General features: G+C 47.3%; 1 protein-coding gene across 3 annotated transcripts; it reads left to right on the top strand.

Moving 5' to 3' along the window:
- Window positions 1-420: 420 nt before the first annotated feature.
- On the top strand, window positions 421-18,191 carry MIGA2 (mitoguardin 2). Of its 3 annotated transcripts, none has more exons than XM_069772163.1 (16): window positions 421-537; window positions 1,964-2,206; window positions 2,840-3,050; window positions 4,008-4,120; window positions 6,492-6,609; window positions 6,904-7,043; window positions 8,560-8,677; window positions 8,863-8,963; window positions 9,448-9,563; window positions 9,998-10,070; window positions 10,725-10,811; window positions 11,278-11,376; window positions 11,586-11,720; window positions 12,466-12,519; window positions 13,496-13,612; window positions 14,249-18,191. In XM_069772163.1, exons 2-16 carry the CDS (start codon window positions 2,111-2,113, stop codon window positions 14,447-14,449), a joined length of 1,779 nt encoding a protein of 592 aa, XP_069628264.1. In that variant the 5' UTR covers window positions 421-537; window positions 1,964-2,110; the 3' UTR covers window positions 14,450-18,191. The 3 variants fall into 3 exon arrangements, with proteins under 3 accessions (XP_069628264.1, XP_069628265.1, XP_069628267.1); XM_069772164.1 differs by having other exon boundaries at window positions 8,563-8,677; XM_069772166.1 differs by having other exon boundaries at window positions 2,855-3,050.
- Window positions 18,192-18,967: the final 776 nt, after the last annotated feature.

The following is an 18,967-nucleotide window of genomic DNA, read 5'->3' on the forward strand; positions in this document are numbered from 1 at the left end:
GATGCCCTCCTCGAGCCGCGCCGCGGACTCTTAAAAGGGCTGTGGCTCACCGGTGGGGCCTCCCGGAGCAAAGCCAGCCGGGCGAGCGGGCGGCACGGCGGCGGGAGAGGAGTATCGAAACGGAGAGGTGGTATGAGGGCGTCCGGTCTCCCCGGGGAGCCCCTCGGCGGGCCGGGGGCGTGGGTGGCGACTGCTGCCCCTTTAAGGAGAGCCGGGGCGGTGGGGGGAGCTGTCAGCCGCCGCCGAATGGGCGCTCGCGCCGCCCCCCGCCCCTTCCCCTCGCCGCTCAGCCGCACTCGCCGCCGCATCCTCGAGCCAGGCCCGGGGATGCGTTCCGATAGGTGCGCCGGGAGGCAGCTCGCCGCTCTTATTGGTTGGAGGGGGGCCGGTGGGCGGTGGCTCTGCACCGCCGCCGTCGGCCCCGCCCCCGCCCAGGGTAGGCTGCGGCGCGGGGGAAGGAGACGCTGCCCTTCCGCGGCCATGGCGCGCGGCGGGGGGAGAGGGTGCCGAGCGGGGCCGCGCGTACCCCCCGCCACGGTGAGTGGTGCCGCCCGCGTTCCCTCGCGGGGGCCGGGCTCGGCGGGCCGCACCATCGCTGGGGAGGGGGGGGAGCGGAGACGAGGACCCCCGGGTAGAACCGGGCCTGGGGGTGGGGGGGGACTCACCGGGGTGCAGAGGGTACGGGACCCCCCCCGGGATGCACGCGTGCGGGAAGTTTAGGGATGCCTGGGGTGCGGGTGCTGCCCCGGGGTGCATGAGTGCGGGGGGCCCGGGGGATGCTCCAGGGGTGCGAGGGGCCTGAGGGACCTCAGGGCGCAGGGTTATGGGGGGTGCCCAGGGATGCAGGGGGTGTGGGGATGCTCCAGGGGGGACAAAGGGCCCGGGAGCCCTGTTTGCAGGGCCCCAGCTTGCTGCAGTGCTGGTACGGGGTGTCCCGTGGGGAGCTCCCTGCATGGCCGGTGGGTTTAACACCCCCAGCGCTCTGGGGTCCCGTCACTGCTTCGCCCTGAGAGTCCGGGGCACGCAGGGCTGTGGGGAGATGCCCCGGACAGAGGGGTTTCACTGGTGCCTTGCTGCGTGTGCTCCCCAGCCAAGCGTTGTAACCCCCAGGCTGTTTTCTGTGCCCAAAATCTCTTGCACTTTGCTCTCCTCATCTCCGCTCTGGCCAAAACATTGCGTTTAACCTTGTGGTGAGAGTCCGTTGTCCGTGTCTGGTCCCTGCGGGATCCCGCCACCTCGAGACCATTTCCAAACGTGGCTCCCAGACGGGGTTACGCCAACCCACGGGCCGTGGGGTGTGAGGTTGTTGTCAGCCGTGGGGTCAGGCAGGAATGGGGGGTTGTCACGCAGCTGTAAGACCCGGGGTGGGTGTAGCATGTCGGTGTGGGGAGATGCCAGAGCCCGGTGTGGCTGGAGCATGGCCACGTGCGGGGTGAGAGCAGCATCTCCTCGCTGCAGTGAAGGTGGCTTGCTGCAAAGGCTGGCCTGGCAGAGAGCGAGGCTAAAGGGTTTATAACTTTGTGGTGTTTAAAAGACCAACCACCCGCCAGTTTCAGTACGTCGTTCTGTAGCTCTGTCCTTGACGTGAAGCACGTCCCTCCTCCCCAGCTCCCAGCATGGCCAGGAAAGCTGTGAGTAAACTCAAGCAGCATTGAAACCTTTTTATAGGGGGACTGCAAACAAAATCCCAACCACGTGCAGCCAGTTCTAGTGTATGTAGAAGTCTCTGGCAGCTGTGGAGTCCAGGGATGATGCTGCTGTAGAGCAGTTTGGGAATCTGCCCCTGTGGTTGGTAGGACAAGCAAAAAAAATTGCTGCTGTTGGTGAGAAGATGCTTTAGATCTCCTTGGCTCTAGCAGCATTGCTGCTCCAATGACCTGGTGTGTGGTTTGTGAAGTGCGGTATGAGGAGGTGCAGGTCATGTGTTCCCTTCACTCACTTGATTTTTCTCCTCTTTCTGCAGGAGGAGGATTGCTGGATGAAGGCTGACCCCAGGACTCTCAGCCAGATGTCAGAGAAAAGTTGGATTTCTTTGTGAGCAGCTCACGCAGCATCCACAAGTGCCCTTCCCCTTTGTGACTCCTGGAGGTGCTGAGATCCTCGTGCAGAGATGGCATTTAGAAGGACAGAGGGAATGTCCATCATCCAGGCCTTGGCGATGACCGTGGCAGAGATCCCTGTGTTTGTTTACACAACGTTCGGACAGGTACAACAAGTGGGAAAAGCTTTTCCGTTGCATTCCTTGGGTTTTCTCTTTGGGCTTTGTCTGTGTTAGTTGTGAGGGACAGAGGCATGACGGGGTGATGCTGGGGAACCTAGGCAGTTTGAGGGTTTGTAAGATTTGCATGAACAGTTTGGGGTGGTGGGAGAGAGTTGCTCAGGGTGGACTTGGACAGGGGAGAGAAGGGCTTCCCAGATCTCTTCCCGGGAGAAACGCTCAGGTTCAAGCTTCCTCTTTGTCAAAGACACTAAAAAAAGACTTTTGTTTTAAAGAAGAGTAATACATTTCCCACCTGTAGTAGTGCAATAAAGCTCAGCTACCAGGGTTTCACAGCTGAATTTGGGTAGCCTGGATTGCATCTGTTACAAGCTGTGTGCAGATTTTGCGGTGTGTTTTGGTAATGAGAATTGAGACCAGGTTCTCAAGCTTCTGCCAAAATGATGCTCTGCAGTTTCTCTGTTGCTAAGTCTTAGTTGTGTAGCAGGGGCTGTGTTTTGTGGGTGGGAGGGGGAATGCCAAGGTGTCTTATGTTTGACTGCTTTTAAAAAAAAAAAAAAAAAAAAAGGGTGGTGGAATTGGTTTTTCATCGTTGCTTTTTCATATCTTTTGTGTTTAAAGTCTGTCTTCTCTCAGCTGCGGCTCTCTCCAGGCCTGCGTAAGGTGCTGTTTGCTACAGCTCTTGGGACAGTTGCGTTGGCTCTTGCAGCTCATCAGCTGAAGCGTCGTCGTCGTCGAAAGAAGCAGATTGCTCCGGAGAAGTGCGGCTTTAAGCCTGGAGGGATCACAGTGCCCATCTTGCCAACCAGAAGGGTCTCCTCCGTGAAGAAAGGTTGGCCTTGCAGAAAGGGAAAATCTCCAAAAGCCTTTTGTGAGGGAGTAAAGAGGGTGTACAGGGAGTGATGGGAAGTTCCTGACAGCTGGGAGGAGAGGAGAGCAAAGCCATTTGTGTAGTGCATCGATGCAGAATGAAATTAGAAGCCTGAAGCACAGTGCCATGCACACAGGGTTAGTGGAGGAAAGGGAGAGACCCTGAGCTCAAAGCCCTTGCAAGAAAAAAGTGTCACTGAGGTTCTCACCAAGGTTTGCAGTTCCCATCCCCCTTCCTACGGAAAGACCATGGACCTGTTACACCATGCTTCCCCCGATAATAATGGCATGCAAGTACACGGTGACCTGGTTGCGTATTGATCTCGGTGATGCCAATATGACGCCTGACCCAGGAGTCCCACGCACAGCCGTGTCAGCGAGGTTGGGCACCGGAGGGGAGGGTGGCCTGGGCCAGGCTGGGGAGTCAGGAGTGTATGTCCAGCTCTGTGGCAGCTCCCGGACCTTGGGCAGCTTCTTCACCTGATTCTATTGATTTTTGGGGTAAGACTCACCCAGGTCCTCAGCAAAGCACTTTAGGGATTAAACATTTGTTTTATGAAACATATGAAAACCTTTAAGCATTTTTAATAATAACTAAGGGAGCAATGTCCATGCTCTGCCTGGCCTGAGGGAAGCTGGAGGGGTTCTTCCTTGATGCTCTCCACTTGTGCTTGCCTCCTGCCATCTATAAGTGGTAAATAAATACTCGTTCCTGAGCCTCAGATCCCCACTGATACCAGCTTTTTTAGTGTCTCGGAGCAAAATAGAGCATACAGGAGATCCGTGACTCATTTCTAGGTATTGGATACTGCTTTGCCCATCCACAGTCACACTTGACAGGGCAATGTTCCCCTCGCTATTCACAGCTGCAGTGAACTTGGCCTCAAATTTTGTTTTTGTGTGACCTTCCCAACTGTAGGATACTCCAGCAAGAGAGTCCAGAGTCCTGGCAGCAAGAGCAATGACACGCTCAGTGGGATTTCCTCCATCGAGCCCAGCAAACATTCCAGTTCCTCCCACAGCCTCACTTCGGTAAGGACCTTCTCGGCTGGGCTGGGAGAAGCAGGGCCGGGAGATGCAAGCTCGCCTACCTGTGCAAGTGCGCCTACCTGGAACAAGATCACAAAGTCCTTGGGCTTGTGCTGGCCAATGGATAATGCCAAAGTTTTTGGAGCAAAACAGGTTATGGCACAATTATAGGGTGGGTTCTGATATTAACATCAAATTGATGGTGTGGAGCTGCCTGCATGAAATTAGAGCAGCATTATCCTGTGGCCAAGAGCCCCAGGGTACATCCCACTTCTTTGGCCAACAGGGGCTTGCAGGAAGGTCTTGTGTGTGGGACATGGCTGGGATTCGTCGGGACTTTCTGTGACCCCTCAAGGAGCGAGGCTGGGTTGTCGCTGGGTCTCACAGCAATGGGGAGCTTGTTTGCTTCCGTCTGTGGTGGTGGCTTAGGTGGCCCAGCAGCCCCTGTGCTGGGGCTGCTCACAGGTTGCTTGGCTGGTAAAACCAAGTTAACTACCAAAATCCAATAGCTCTGTTCAGGAAGCAGTGCAGGTTGAAAACACAGCCTAGTCGTTCTATTTCCTCCAAAGCCAAAAGCAGCCTATAAATACAGGTAATTCAGGCTTGACCAGGCAGCAGAAGTCATCACTGCTTATATCCACCTCTTGTCAGTCCAAACACAGAAGGATTGGGGAGCATTTGTGGCTTCAAGACCTGTTTTACATCCCCCTTGCTCAAAGCCCTGTGTGCTGCTGTTGGAGCAGCAGGTGGCACAAGCAACCTCTGCAGTTTTGTGCACTGCAGCTTACTGCGAAACACCCCCTTGGCATCACCCACTTGGGCTCCGTGGCTGATTAGCAATACTGGGGCAAGAGAGGGAAAAATCACCCCTTCGAAGGGAGCTGTTGGCTAGCAGAACCCTACAGTATGTGCAGGCATTGCTGTATTTTAGCTTGTCCTGTATGGTTAAAGTACCAGAAAGTTGCCAAAAATCTGTGCTGGCCAAAGTGTGTCTCCAGCAGGCGGCAGTGCTGGCACGGTGCTGGGTGTGCAGCCCTGCACCCATATTCCCCTGGGGTAACTGGGATATGATGGGATGTGTCAGTGAGGACCAAGCTGTGTCCAGCTCCGGCCTCCCTACCCCTGCAGGGACGTCCATTTAATTCCCCTGCGGCTTCTCCCTTCCCACAGATGCCATCCGGGTTTTGTATCATTGAAGTCTGTTTCTCTTTAGATAAAAAAACTATGCAAATTCCTTTTTCCACTGCTGGTGCATGGGTGGGGATATCCACATGGAGAGGGATCTGTTCCCGTACCCCCTTCATTGTGTGGGAGCTGAGCATCTGTGACACTGTACTCATTGCTTTCATGTTACTTGATGGAAAAACAGCTCATCCTTCACACAGCTGCAGTTTCTGCCTGCTCTCTCATCTGCTTCCTGGGGGTCGTTTTTGCCATCTAGTAAATAAGTCAGCAGCAGTGAACTGATGATTTGCAATGCTGGATGTCAAGGTTATTTGTTAATACTCCGCAGAGATTAACCAATGGAGCCAGGGCAAGAATTAATCTGTCAGACAATTATTGTAGCTTTTTTCTAGTATCAGGCTCACATTTGGACATCTTTGTCTAAGCCACATGAAAACACTGGTCATTGATAGTGTTTGAACCCAGCACTGTACTGAGTCAGACTTTAAAAGACATTTATGCGCTAGTGTGAAATTGGAGAAAGCTGACAATTTGCTCTGTGGACCTTAGTGCTCAGCCCTCCCAGGAGGTTTGTTTACAAAGAAAAGAGCAAGGATCCCCTTGGCCAAAGTCCTGAGCTGCATTTTTGCTGGTAATCTGTTCCTTTGTTTGGACTGTGGTCACTTCCCCCCACTTCCAGTGTTTTTTGCACAGGCAGGTGGGACTGATGTGAACTTTCTATCAAAATCCTTGTGCCTTTGTAGCAATTGCTTTGGAGCTTTCTCAGGCTGTCGCCTCCATCAGTGCTCTCCTGCTAGTGCTGATCGTTGTACAGCTCACCATTTCCTAATGAGGCTTCAGTGTAAATTGGTTGGGAAGGTATTTCCCACACAACTTTATGTGCTATCAAAGACACCGCTGTGGTGCTGGGTGGAGAAGGGGAGGACTTCTCACCTTGTCTCCCCTCTCATGGGGCTCTTGGCAGTTGACAGCATAGTGTGAACCCAAGTGGGAGGGGGCTGGTAACCCTTGACACCTTCCCCTTCCCAGGCAAGGGAGTACTGATATGGGGAAACACAAGGGCAAACATGGGGAAGGGAAATGGCTTATCGTTGAAATTTAACTGATGGTGGTGTTTGTGTGGTCTTAACATTGCTACCTTTGGAGAGAATTCAAAAGGCATTTGCTGCTCTCCGTTCCCTTCCTGCAGATGGTAGTAGTCAACTCTTCAAGTCCAACACCAGCATCAGCAGGGATGTGGGAGGCCCAGGCAATGGGAGATGCTGGAGCCATTGGTGATTCCAGTGCAGAAAGCCTCTACATTCAAGGTAAACAAGCCAAGGGTGACATCGCCCTGGGGAGGTTGTTTATCCCTGGAGAACAGTATTTTGGAAGTAACACGGCTGATGTTTTAACCAGTTTAGGGATGTTCTCCTTAACTTCTAATCCAAATTAAACCATATTTAAAAGGGAAAGACATAGAATATATTTATTCTTTCTTATCAGTTGGGGAGAGGCTTCCATCTTCGCTGGATTGTCTGAGTGAGCAAAGACTCGTGCTGTATTGCTTTGTTCCTAAGTGGCCTGGGACTCTCACAGCTTGTATTTGGTTGTATTGCCAGGCATGGAGCTGTTTGAGGAGGCCCTGCAGAAGTGGGAGCAAGCACTGACCATCAGGCAGAGGGACAGTGTGAGTACCAGCACTCCCGTGCCCTGGGACAGCAAGAAACAGCAAGAGGGCATGTCTGAGAACATCCCAGAGGTAGGTCCCCACTTTTGCCTTGCATTTGTCAGCTGGGGAACATGCTGAAAGACCAGTCTGGGTGTGGGAAGCAGTAATTAGGAGGTTAAAAGAAGAGCAAATTAAGGGCAGAGTTGGGCCAGACTCTGTTTAAGAGCTGTCTATATCTGTGGCTTCCTTATGCAATGTGAGTGGGTGGTTTTAATTTCTTTTTCTTTTTAATAAGTCTCGCCCCCTCATTCCCCAGCTTTTCTACCCACCTTCCAGCATCATGTCAGTCACTGTCATGCAAGTCCTCCAGCAGCAGAGGCTGCGGTAGGAAAAGGCTGTAACAAATACAGCACCGGAGAGAAAGAAATAGCTTTTTGCCTGGTAGTGTTGTGTCTGTAACTTTTTAACATGTTTGAAAATGGAGATCTTGATGATCACGATCACTTCCTAGGAAGCTGGGTGGAGAAGCAGAGGCCAGCTGCCTGTGTGTATTAATGAGTAAAGCAAAGTGGGAACTCGGCAGGAGCTAAGTATGCCCCTGCTGACTGAGCAAATGGGTCAGGGAGATGAGTAACTCGTTCTGCCTACGGCTACAGAAACAAGTATTTTTGTACAACGCCTTGTTGTCTTGGACTTGAGGACTATGCAGGGAAGGCCTCTGATAAGGAGATTCAAACTAGAATGGCTCAGTGACAACCACGAAGCTAAAGAGAGCAGCTGTAGCCCAGGACTGTGAAAAGCGCTAAACTCCTAACTCTCCAGGAGTTCTCGCTGGCAAAAAGTGTTCCCGCCTCTTATAAACAGGGCCTGGTATACTAGCTATGTGGGATATTTGTCTTTTGTGGTCAATAATATTTATCCAAGTCAAATCTGGATTCTCTTGTTGTCTCTCCTTGAACAGTCGTATAGTATTTCTAAAACTAACTTAAAAACAGTTGATTCATTATCAAAAGAGATTTCATGCTTCTTGTTAATGCTTCTGTCTTCTGGGTGAGATACTCATGCAGACACAGGGGCATGAAGGCAAGATGCTGTGTAAGTCTTATTTTTCTCCCTTTTTTTTTTCTGTCCTCCTGTGCTGCTTACAGCAAACTTTGCTTATGCCCAGCACCTTAATCCAAGGACTCTTACTCTGTTATCCAGTTCTGGATACTCTGTTGTATTCGACACACGTTTTCTGATGTGATTCCCTCTTGAAATTAGGCTAAAGTCACAAGTCAGGAGAATTAAGTGATCTGTAACTCATTAAAATACCTGTTTTTCTGGATGGCAGGTTAAAGTTAAGTTCTTTCTTCCTTTTTTTGTCAGGAAAACAAAATTGTGAAGCTAAAAAGCCAAAGGGTTTGAATAGGCTATGCAGAAGCTTCCCTTCCCTCACATTATTAGCTGCATTGTAGGATTAATGAGTCGTGTGGTTCCCCCCCCCCCCATCATTTAATCTGCAAACTGTAAATCCCATTTTACTGAAAATTTCCCTCCATATTTGTGCTGTCAATCTGTCTCTGCCCAGCTGGCTAACTAAGGGTGCCATTTATGTATGTTCAAGGAGGAGTCCCAGAAAAGGGAGTTCGCCGAGAAGCTGGAGTCCCTCTTGCACCGAGCCTACCACCTCCAGGAAGAGTTTGGGTCTTCACTTCCATCAGACAGCATGCTGCTGGATCTGGGTATGGAAGCTGGGTTAGAAATACATTAAAATGCCAGTTTCCTGTCTGGTTTTATGTCTTTTCTGTAAGCCAGGCAATGAAGTAGTGACAAAGTGCTGTTTGTGGGGGTGGGAGGGAGAGAGCGCAGGAGCTAAGAGGAATGGTAGTCCATAAACTCCAATATGCAGCTTCTTCCTTTCCTCCAGAGAAGACTTTAATGCTTCCGTTGACGGATGGGTCATTGCGGCTTCGGACGGATGATGAAGACAGCTCAATTTCTGAGGACTCCTTCTTCTCTGCAGCAGAGGTGACTTAAGTTTCAGCTGTTTGTCACAGTCCAGCTGCTTGAAGGGGAGCCACAAAGGCAGTGGAGCTAAACACATCTTGGTAGAGGAAGATGATAAAACATGGAGCAACAGCCCCAAGCTGGGAAGTTCATGATGGATGTTAGGAAAAGGTTTTTAATTAGGGACATAGTGCAGCCTTTCCAACCAGCATTTCCATGTCATCTTCCTATCTACTGTAGAAAACATGCCATAACAGATAGGATAGTACTGTAAATCTAATGTAATGTGGCTTGGTTGTGTAAGTTTTAGGGGATATTGAGCTGTGTCAGAGCTGAGACAGCTTTGAAACTGGTGGGAAAAGAAACATCTTTGCATGAAATAATTGGCACTGACAAAAGTTTGCTAGCTGAAGAAGGCACATCTTGCTTGTGTGCAGTCTCTGAGTATTTACAAATATTTAACAAGATCATTTTGTTCCTCCCATGCCTCTTGCCACCCCTACAGCTCTTTGACTCTCTCCACTTTGAGGAAATACCGTTCCACCTCTCTAAGCCAGTGGCGGCATATGAAGAAGCTCTGCAGTTAGTGAAAGAAGGGAAAGTTGCATGCCGGACACTGAGGTGAAGTGCCAGCTGGAGTTGTGGATCCTTGTGTCGAGGCTCCTTTGAGCAGTGTGAACATGTTATTTGCCTTTGAGCAGCCCTATAACCAGAATAACCCTTTGGGGACGGAAACTCTTAGCATCCTTCCTGCTGGTTCGGACTTCTCAGGGAACTAGCCCCAGATTTTAGGACACATATTAGGAAAGGGTAGTTGTTCCAGGAAATTAGTAAAGAGAAATGCACCTGTTCTGTGCGGCTGGCTGGCATAATCCTGCACTGCAACAGCCTTTGCAGAGATGCTCTGGTCCCCCAGGGAGCTGTGCAAAGGGAATGCAGTTGTTAATTCCCAGTCTGCGCCTAGGAGAAAGTATTTTTTTGGGGGGAGCATAGTTGTTAGGAACACAGACATCAGGAGAGCTGAAATTTATGCAGTCCTTCCCCTTTCCCTCTAGGACAGAGCTCCTTGGCTGCTACAGCGACCAGGATTTCCTTGCAAAGCTGCATTGTGTCAGGCAGGCCTTCCAGGTGAGAACAGCTCAAGGCTCCTGGGTTCCTGTTCTCCACGTTCTCCTCTGCCAGCACAGGGGTGAACTCTTTGCCTCTCTAGAGCAAGTAAAAGCAGAAGCAGCAGCAGCTCAAGCTCCCCTGGTGTAATGCTCTAATCCCATCCTGATCAGTTTGATTTGGAGAGGGAGAGGATCCCCTGTTACCTGTGCCCAGCTTGAGCAGTGGTTACATGGCCACTGATGCTGGTTTAGTTCTGGGAAGTTAAAGTTTGGGAATTTCAAAGTTGCCCAGAAGCTGATACTCCCACTTAAGAGCTTTTCACTGGGCTGGAGTCAAACCTCTGAGGTGGGGAGAGCAAGGTTTCCTTCTCCTTGCCGCAGTCCTCTTCTGGCAATGTGTGTCTAGAGCCTGAACAGCAGCTTTTGTGCCCTGGCCCCACTGCCACCCTGTGGCTCCTGTGCCTCCATTCTTGCCGCTTCCAGTCTTCCAGCCTAATTTTAAACTCACTTCCTGGAGAGAGCAGTTTTGATTTCTAGACTCCAGCTTAATAAAGGTTAATGATACTGGTGTATGCAGCATTGCACTGCTTTGTGTCCTGTCCTTTTTTTCTCCCAACTCAGAATTCATGTGGGTGTAGGCATTCACAGGAGAATTCTTGTGTTCCCTTTGCAGGAGCTGCTGAAGGATGAAAGCAATCAGCTGTTTTTTGGGGAGGTTGGGAAGCAAATGGTGATAGGACTGATGTCAAAAGCTGAAAAGGTATGAAGTTTGTGTAATGACTCAGCTGTGTCTTGAGCACAGGGACACTTGTTCCTCCATCCCCACCCAGAACTTGTCCAGTGTGTTGAAAGAAGAAAACTTCATCTGTATGCTGGTTACTACGACGTACCAGTTCTCAAATCACTGGCTTAGTCACTGATCATCCCCTGAACAGGGAGATCATTGCTTGCACGGTGTTAGTCCCTTAGTGGCTCAGTTTGCATACAGATGTCCTAGCTACTTCCTTAAAGAAAGTGGAGCAACATAGGTGCTTTGAGTCACAGCTGAGCCGGGGGCCATCCATGCCTCCCAGAAATAAATTCTCTCTTTCTGCACAAAAAGTGTTTTGGCTAAAAACTTCACCCACATGTGTTGATGTTAGCTTGAAATAGAGTAGTCAAACTTCGGTGAAATGTGTCCACAGCTGTTGTACCTTCTGAAGTGTTTTGTTTCTCTGTTCTCCCAGAATCCCAAAGCTTTTCTGGAAAGCTATGAGGAGATGCTGCATTATGCACTGAAGCAAGAGACCTGGCCGACCACTCAGCAGGAGCTGGAGGGAAGAGGGGTTGGTAAAGACATTATCTCTACAAAGTTGCAGATGAGTTGGAAGATAATGGATGTGGAGGAGCACCCCGGGAGCAAAAGAACTGCTGCTGAAATACGATTACATTGTGTATTTCAGCTCATTGCATTTTGTTGCTTCAAACCAAGAGTAAAGTCTGTCTCTTTTCTTTTAAACCTGTTCCCTTTACAGACTGTTCTGCTCTCTGACAGGTGGTGTGCATGAGTTTTTTTGATATTGTGCTGGACTTCATCCTCATGGATGCTTTTGAGGATCTGGAGAACCCACCCTCCTCCGTGCTGGCTGTGCTGCGCAACCGCTGGCTGTCTGACAGCTTCAAGGAGACGGTGCGTTAAACAGGGAGTCCTTGCGCTGAGCGTGAGATCGCAGTGCCAAGGCTAGCAGAGTAAAACCTCAGCTGTCCTGGCTGAGCTGAGTTTTCTTTTTAGAAATACCGTGCTTGCCTGAAGCTCTAAACAACAGTCTTCTGGTACATGTAAATTGTGTACAGGGAAGCTTTCCTTATTTTGAAAGGATCTGGTTGGCTCCAATAGACTTACTTCTCTAGCGGCCTTTATCAGTGATGCCATGGAGATGTTAAAAGATGACAATGCATATGAATGAGAATAAGAGGATCAAAATGTAGGGAAAAACGTGTGTGTTTTTTTTGCGCCTGGTTATTCATTCTGGTGGTACCTCAGGAGACACTGAGGCTCAAATAGCAGCACTTTCCTCTAGTCCTGGCCCGCAGCTGCATATCTAAGACCGATTAGTTTCATAGACTGAGAAGATGATGGTTGGGAGGCACCTTTTAACAACGATCTGCTTACAGTCTGCATTCTGGGGTGTTTGGCAACTATGTCAGATCATATTAGCAATCTTCAAAAACACTTCGGCTTTTCTGGAATGGATCTGGAGTGGCTAAATCTACTTTCAGTTCACTTTGATTTTGTCACTAATTTTAGAGTTGTTGGCACAAAAGGGCCACTGCTTTGATATTTTGATGGCAATGTGTTGGTAAACTGTTGTTTTGTTTTGTTTTGTTTTTTAAAGTAATCCCAGTAATTGATGGTGTCTCTCCGTTAATTGTAGGCTCTAGCAACTGCCTGCTGGTCAGTTCTGAAAGCAAAAAGGAGGCTTCTGATGGTAAGCAAAATTAATTAAACGGGAGAGAACCTAATGTATTTGAAGTTGAAAAGATAACACCTATATCTTGACAAAATACAAGATCTAAGTGGTATGAGACTGAACTGAATCATTTTTTGTGATGCTTTAGAGCACTGGGGTCCTGCTATCATTGCTCCAGTGCCATGCCAGTATTTTACTGAATCAGTCTGAGTTTATTTTCCCTTTTTCTTAACGTGAGGATTCAAAAGACAACGTTGCCTGTCAGGGAGAGGTATTCCTTCTCCCAGCTCACAATACCGTAGGAATGGTCACAGACACCAAACAACAAGGGACTACTCCTGAATTGTAGTTTCCCTGCTGGCAGCACGATGAATGGCTCATGCGCTTCTCCACTTCCCAGCACTGATTGCTGACTAGCTATTACTTGATGCACTTCCCTTAAATTTGTGGCTTTCTAAAGTATCACAGCAGATGAGTTACTGGACCTGGGGAACAGGAAGCTGCAACTTCATAACCCCAGTTCTGCCACGGGGTCTGTGGCCTCTGGCAAGTTTTCAACTCGTATCCCACAACCAGCTGGTATGACTGGGTTTGCTTTGTGAGATGGTACAAAGAGAAATGAGAGTGTTGGAAGCTGTATTGGTGCTCTCATGCAGTAGCTCTGTTTTGGATATTTGCATGCCCTTTCCTGGCTTGGTCCAGAGATTATAAATAGTGTCTATAAAGGCTGCCTGATGGTTGCCTTTCATTTTCTTCTATTTATTTTCCTCCCAAAATAGTAGTTTAGAAACATGAAGACAGAAAGCTCTAGTCATCCTTCAAGGGATCTTAAAGATAAATGTAATTCTGCAGGAAGAGAGGTTCTTAAGTAGCTCTTAACTTCAGTTACTAAAGCACAGTGCTTTCTGGCAGGGAATTTGGTAGCTGATATGGAATAAGCTGCTAATTGTGTCTGAGAACCAAGACCAACCAATTCTTTCCTTCCCTGTGGCAGGTACCAGATGGCTTTATCTCTCATTTCTACTCCGTATCGGAGCATGTCAGTCCTGTTCTAGCCTTTGGTTTTCTGGGGCCCAAGCAGCAACTATCTGAAGTCTGCAGTTTCTTCAAGGTAAGATGGCTTTTCTGTACCTAATCTCTGTGGGACTGCTGCTGTCTTCTGCCTTAAAGCTGCAGATGTGTGCTTTTGGTGACTGATGCGGCATTAAGAACTTGGCTCTGTACAAAAGCCTTCTAAAAATCACTGGGTTTTGGGATGCAGATTGCTGAATTCAGATTGATAAGAATTCCCAGCACAATTTACCATAGGTGATAGCAAAAATGTGTGATAAGATCTGTTTATAACATCAGTATTGGAAAAGATTATGGGTGCATATACTGAAAGAATATCTTGTCTAAGAGTACATGGGATCTTAAAAGTTACGTATTTGATCTTAAAGCCTAAATCCTCTTGTTATTGTAGATAATATCATGAGAGGCTGTGTTGCCTTCATTGAATGTTTGCATGGATATTGCCATGGACATCAGGATTGCTTTCCTGACTTCAGGAGCTCTGCTGTCCTGTTTCAGAGGCATGAGAGGATCTAGCCTAGCCACAAAAATAATACCCAGCCTGAAGCAGATCTTTGCTTGGATGGCAGACATGCAAAATTCCTTATGGGGTTCTCTGCTTGCTGCAGTCCAGGCAGCTGGTATCAGCAGGTGGGAGGAGGTCTTGTTACTGTAAACCTTCCTTTTGTCTTTGCAGCACCAGATAGTACAATATCTGAAGGACATGTTTGATTTGGACAACGTGAGATACACAACAGTGCAGTCGCTGGCAGAAGATATTTTGCAGCTCTCGCGGCGGCGCAGTGAGATCCTCTTGGGATATCTGGGCACCGAGACTTCCCCTGAGATGAATGGCATGCTTCCTGGTGAAAATGAGCCACTGAAGGAGCTCATCTGATGCCAGTCAGGGGAGGAAAACAGTTTTGTACAAGGACCTTTTTCCTCCCAGAGATGGATAAAACTACCTGCAATGTGCATTGGTGGCAGCAAGACTATCTCAACACACAGCAACCTGGTGGGACCTTCTGCTTTTTGTAGCCAGTAGTGTTTGCTGGGATGGATCCAGGACCACTTGCCAGCTTATGGTTTGAATTTCTTCTTTGTTCCACCTTCCTGTTCTTTTTATTATTATTATTTTTAATGTGTCATATAAACCATGAACTGCCTGGGCCCAGGTTTTTGCCCGATTCTCTTGAATAGGGCAACATATGTACCCGTTTTGCCTGTGTTTTCTGGGAGATAATCCCTGATGTTTACGATTGTGTGTGGGAGTGAGAACATCATTGGTAAATTCTCCACTTGACCCTTAGCTTCTCAAGGAGGCTTTGTTTGCTTTGGGATTTTTATTATCGTTCTTCTCTGCTGTGTTTCTACAGACATTACTGCTGATTTTTACCTTACATGTTTTAACACATGCAATGTGACTAGCAAAGATTTCTCTCCCAGGGAGGAAGAAATACTTCTGTAAAGCACTGAAGTAAAATGCAGACTTTTGTAACCAGTCTGAAACTCTAAGGAAGTTGGTCTGTTCCCTCTGTGTTGCTGCTCTTTGCAGGCCAGGTGACGGGCTCTGTGCCGTGGTCATCCTTGCTTAGGAGATTGCTGAGGTCTATGTTTGCCCTTAAGGCGAGCTAGTGCAAGGACGGGGTGGATTTGCATCCTGCCTGTGCATGCACAAAGTCTTTAACATCCATCAAAGTGCCTTGCTGTATTTCAGAATGAGCCAGCAGCAGTTTTTGCTCGGTAGGAGGTGTGGGGTATACACAAGCAGACAGAACTGGTATAGTGTGATGCCTATTCCTATTATGCACAAGGTAGTAAGAGGTGTAGATGTTGGATGTGATGTATGAAAGGGGTTATGTGTGCAGGTAGCTGGAGAGCTGGGGTCAAGCTGCTAGAGAGGAAACAACTCTTTATAATCTGTCAGTCCTAAGAAACATAGCATAGTTTTGGATATAGATCAAATGCATATGTATATAGATACACCTTGTAGTGCTGGGATGGGCTTTTCTCAAATGATGTGATCCTGACTGCACAGCTGGCACTTGAAATCTGGCTGCTCTGGGACATGTGCTGAGTTGGATACTAGCATAGGATAGCAGCAGTGGAGTGTGCTGGACTTGAGGCAGTCCTGGATTTTGTGTGAGTTTTGCAGTGATTTGTTGAGTCCTCTGTGAGTGCAATGCCACAGATGAAGGTTGAGGGTCCAGCTCATGGTTTCTCCTGTTTCAGTCCACATAGAGCTCCAAATCCCAGCCTCAGAATGAGGAGGTCTTCAGGGAAGAGAAAATGAGGACTTTAACAAAAACATAGGCTTCACTGTTTTTTCTCCAGACTGATTAATTATCCCTTGTGTCTGTTCAGGTAAAAGGCATAAGTCTTTATCTAGCTGTATTTTTGCAAGGGGAAAAAAATATGTAAGAATCTGGAGTTTCCATATGAGTGGAAAGTCAGTGCATGGGCTTGGAGAATACAAATGTCTTTCTTCCTCTGCAGATATCTAATATGGATTCTGCTGGTAAAAGCCGAAAGGAAGTAAGCAGGGAAAAAGTAAACAGGAGGATGTAAAAGGAGTAGGTAAATGCTCCTGAGATGCTTGCAAGAGGGTAAGTGTAGAGCACATAACATCTGTTGCTCTATAAGCACATCAGACTGATGTGGCTTATCCTGAAGACCAGATTAATGCAATAAACAAGACAGTGCTGAGGCAGAAGTGAGGAGCAGCTGACCCAAATGAGGCTGCATGAAATAAACTGTTATGAGAAGGATTTAAGAGACAGCAATTGAAACTAGGAAAGTTCTCTGAGGTGTCTTGCTCCTGGCAGCATGCAGTGAGAGAAGAAAGAGAGGATGTTGTATTAGCACGACACACCTGCTATATGTAAACTGTGATTCAAAAGTACATTATATTCTGAAAGCAAGTTACTTTGCCAAAAAAAAATGTTTATAGTGCTTTGTGCTCTTGTATGGCTGGTTTAGAAGAAAGAGTAACTTCAGCAGCTTTGTATAGTGGTTAAAAAGATGCTAAAATGTGAAGATTAATGTAATAAGATGGATTGTAATTCTAAACAATCAATGCTGTTTATTTCTTATTTTTAGAATTGTTTTATGTGTATTTATTTACTACTTTGAGTGCATTTTGGCCTCAGTGCTTGGGGCAGCCTGCTTTGTGTACAGACAAGAACACTGGCTGCTGACTTTGGTCTTTTTGCATCCTTGCGGGAGAGGATACTGAAACAGGGTCCCCATGAAGCAAACACTAACTTGCACTGCAGCTTTTTAAGCTAAGAAATTGTAAATTCATAATCAATCAAATGGAAGAAAGACAGTTTTATTACAGCTTTATGTTTTTCCTTAGCCCTTATTGCAAATATGGTACATTGCCCCCCCCAGTGAAGGTAAAGAGGAATCTTCCTAGGGAACGTCCACAGCTTCTTGAACGTTGAGTTCTCCCCCTCCACCCATCAACACTAACTTGCTCCTGCACAAGCTGAGGATGTCTGCTGAGACAAACTGATTTTCTCTTTACTGGGGAGGATGTTAAACTTCTCTACACCCCTGCCCTGCTATTTCATTGCTGCTCTTTCTCCCTCCCCAATCCCAGTGTAGCTTGAGAGGAAAGGCAGAAGAAAGGTGTTTACAGCCTCTGAAGGTACTGCAGATCAGCGGGTTCAGAGGAGCAGTTCCTGTGGAAGAAGCTCTCCCTGACCTGAGGTGTGGTGGTCAGTGACCTGCTGCGTTCAGCTCCTTCGGATGCAACCCCAGGCGGGAGCTCGGGCTGCTTCCACCGATCCCATCCAGAGCAGGGCTTGGCCCAAATAGCAACCACCTCATACTCGTCTGTTTTGCAGGGTAGAGTAAAAGATTATGACGGAACAACTGCCTGCCTGCCCTCTGGCTTTGTAAGAGATCACTAGAAAATCCTTCTTTCCCCAGCATGTTGTGTTTTAGCAAAGGAAATTCTTCAGTATTAGTAGCAGATGAGATACATATTCAGGTAGAATCTCTAGAGATAAGATATTTGCCTATTTTATAATAAACCCTTATTCTCAAGGGGTTAAATCATTCTGGGCTGATTTTGCAAGATTTTAACACTGATGGGGATTTAAAGTGGCTTAGCAGCTATGAAATAAAATCCTTCCATAGTTTCTGATGCTTAAACAGAATTTCAAATAGGCATGACTTTCAGTTTTTATGTGGAGGTTGTAACAAGCTTCGCCAGTGGTTAAAGTACGTACTCAGTACTTTAGTATCAATGTAGAGACTAAACCAAATGGCTCTAGGACGCTCTTTATGATCTTTAAAGCACAAATACATTAATAAAAAAATATGAGGAAAAATCTGCCTTGTTGTATCTACAAGATCGGTGTGGCTTTGAAGAGCATGACTTGTGCTGTCTCATACAAGGAGGTGGGAAAGCAGGATTTTATTTACCCCTCTTCATGAAAACATTCCTCTGCCATACGTGAAACTAATGAATGTAAACTTGTGCCTATTTTTTCTTGATTTCCTAAAGGTGTAAAAATCTGTTCTTGTTTTGCTTCTTTCTTTTTCTTTGCAGCTAAATTTTTTTTAAATACCTTTAATCTTATAATCTTAGGATGTGGGCATTACAAATCAAATAAAACTTTCCTTCATGATTGTGTTTTTTGTTTCTAAATTTCCTGGTGAAACTTGCTAGAAACTCAGTCTTTGGTTTCTGATTTAGGTGACAGTTGTGGTGACACCTCTGGTGCTAGAGTGATGGTATAAAACAAGGCTCTTTCTTCCTGGAGTCAAAATGCTAAACTTACAGCAAGTAAACTTAAAGGTTTTGTTTGCGTGGGGAGTCTTCCTGGTTCTACTGTAGACAAGTCCTTCAATTAAGCAGGCTATAAAATAAACAAGACAATGCATTGTACTTTGAGCAGTGGTTGAAAACTGTGGGGTTTCATTTTTTGGATTTTTCTTTTTCCATGGTGGTTTGCTTGTGTTTGGGTGTGGTGTGGGTAGGTTAGCAGACTATGATAAAGTGGTAACAAAAATCCCAGTAAGGAACAGAATCTCTTAAACATTGTCCAAGTTCTTGTAGCATAATTATCAGCCTCCCAAACTGTGTGAAAGAAACCCAGAGTAAAGACTGTGGGTTGATATCAGAGATGCCCATCTGCTGAGCAATGCAGGAAACTCATCTTCTCACTCTTCTGAAGCAGTTGCAGTATGTTTAAGTACTTTCATTTTCAAATGATACAGAAACCAGATTGAATCAGATAGGCTGTTTGCTTCCACACTGGTTAAGATTTCATCCATGCACTTAAAAATAAAAAAAAAAAAAGCCTCGGTTAGCATTAATGCAAGCCTGTCATGAACTATGATGTATGCAAATAAAGTGTTCATGAATAGGAAAATTTTTGTCTCATGCCACACCCTGAATGTT

This window comes from Haliaeetus albicilla, chromosome 26, assembly GCF_947461875.1.
Source record: "Haliaeetus albicilla chromosome 26, bHalAlb1.1, whole genome shotgun sequence".
Lineage (NCBI taxonomy): Eukaryota > Metazoa > Chordata > Aves > Accipitriformes > Accipitridae > Haliaeetus > Haliaeetus albicilla.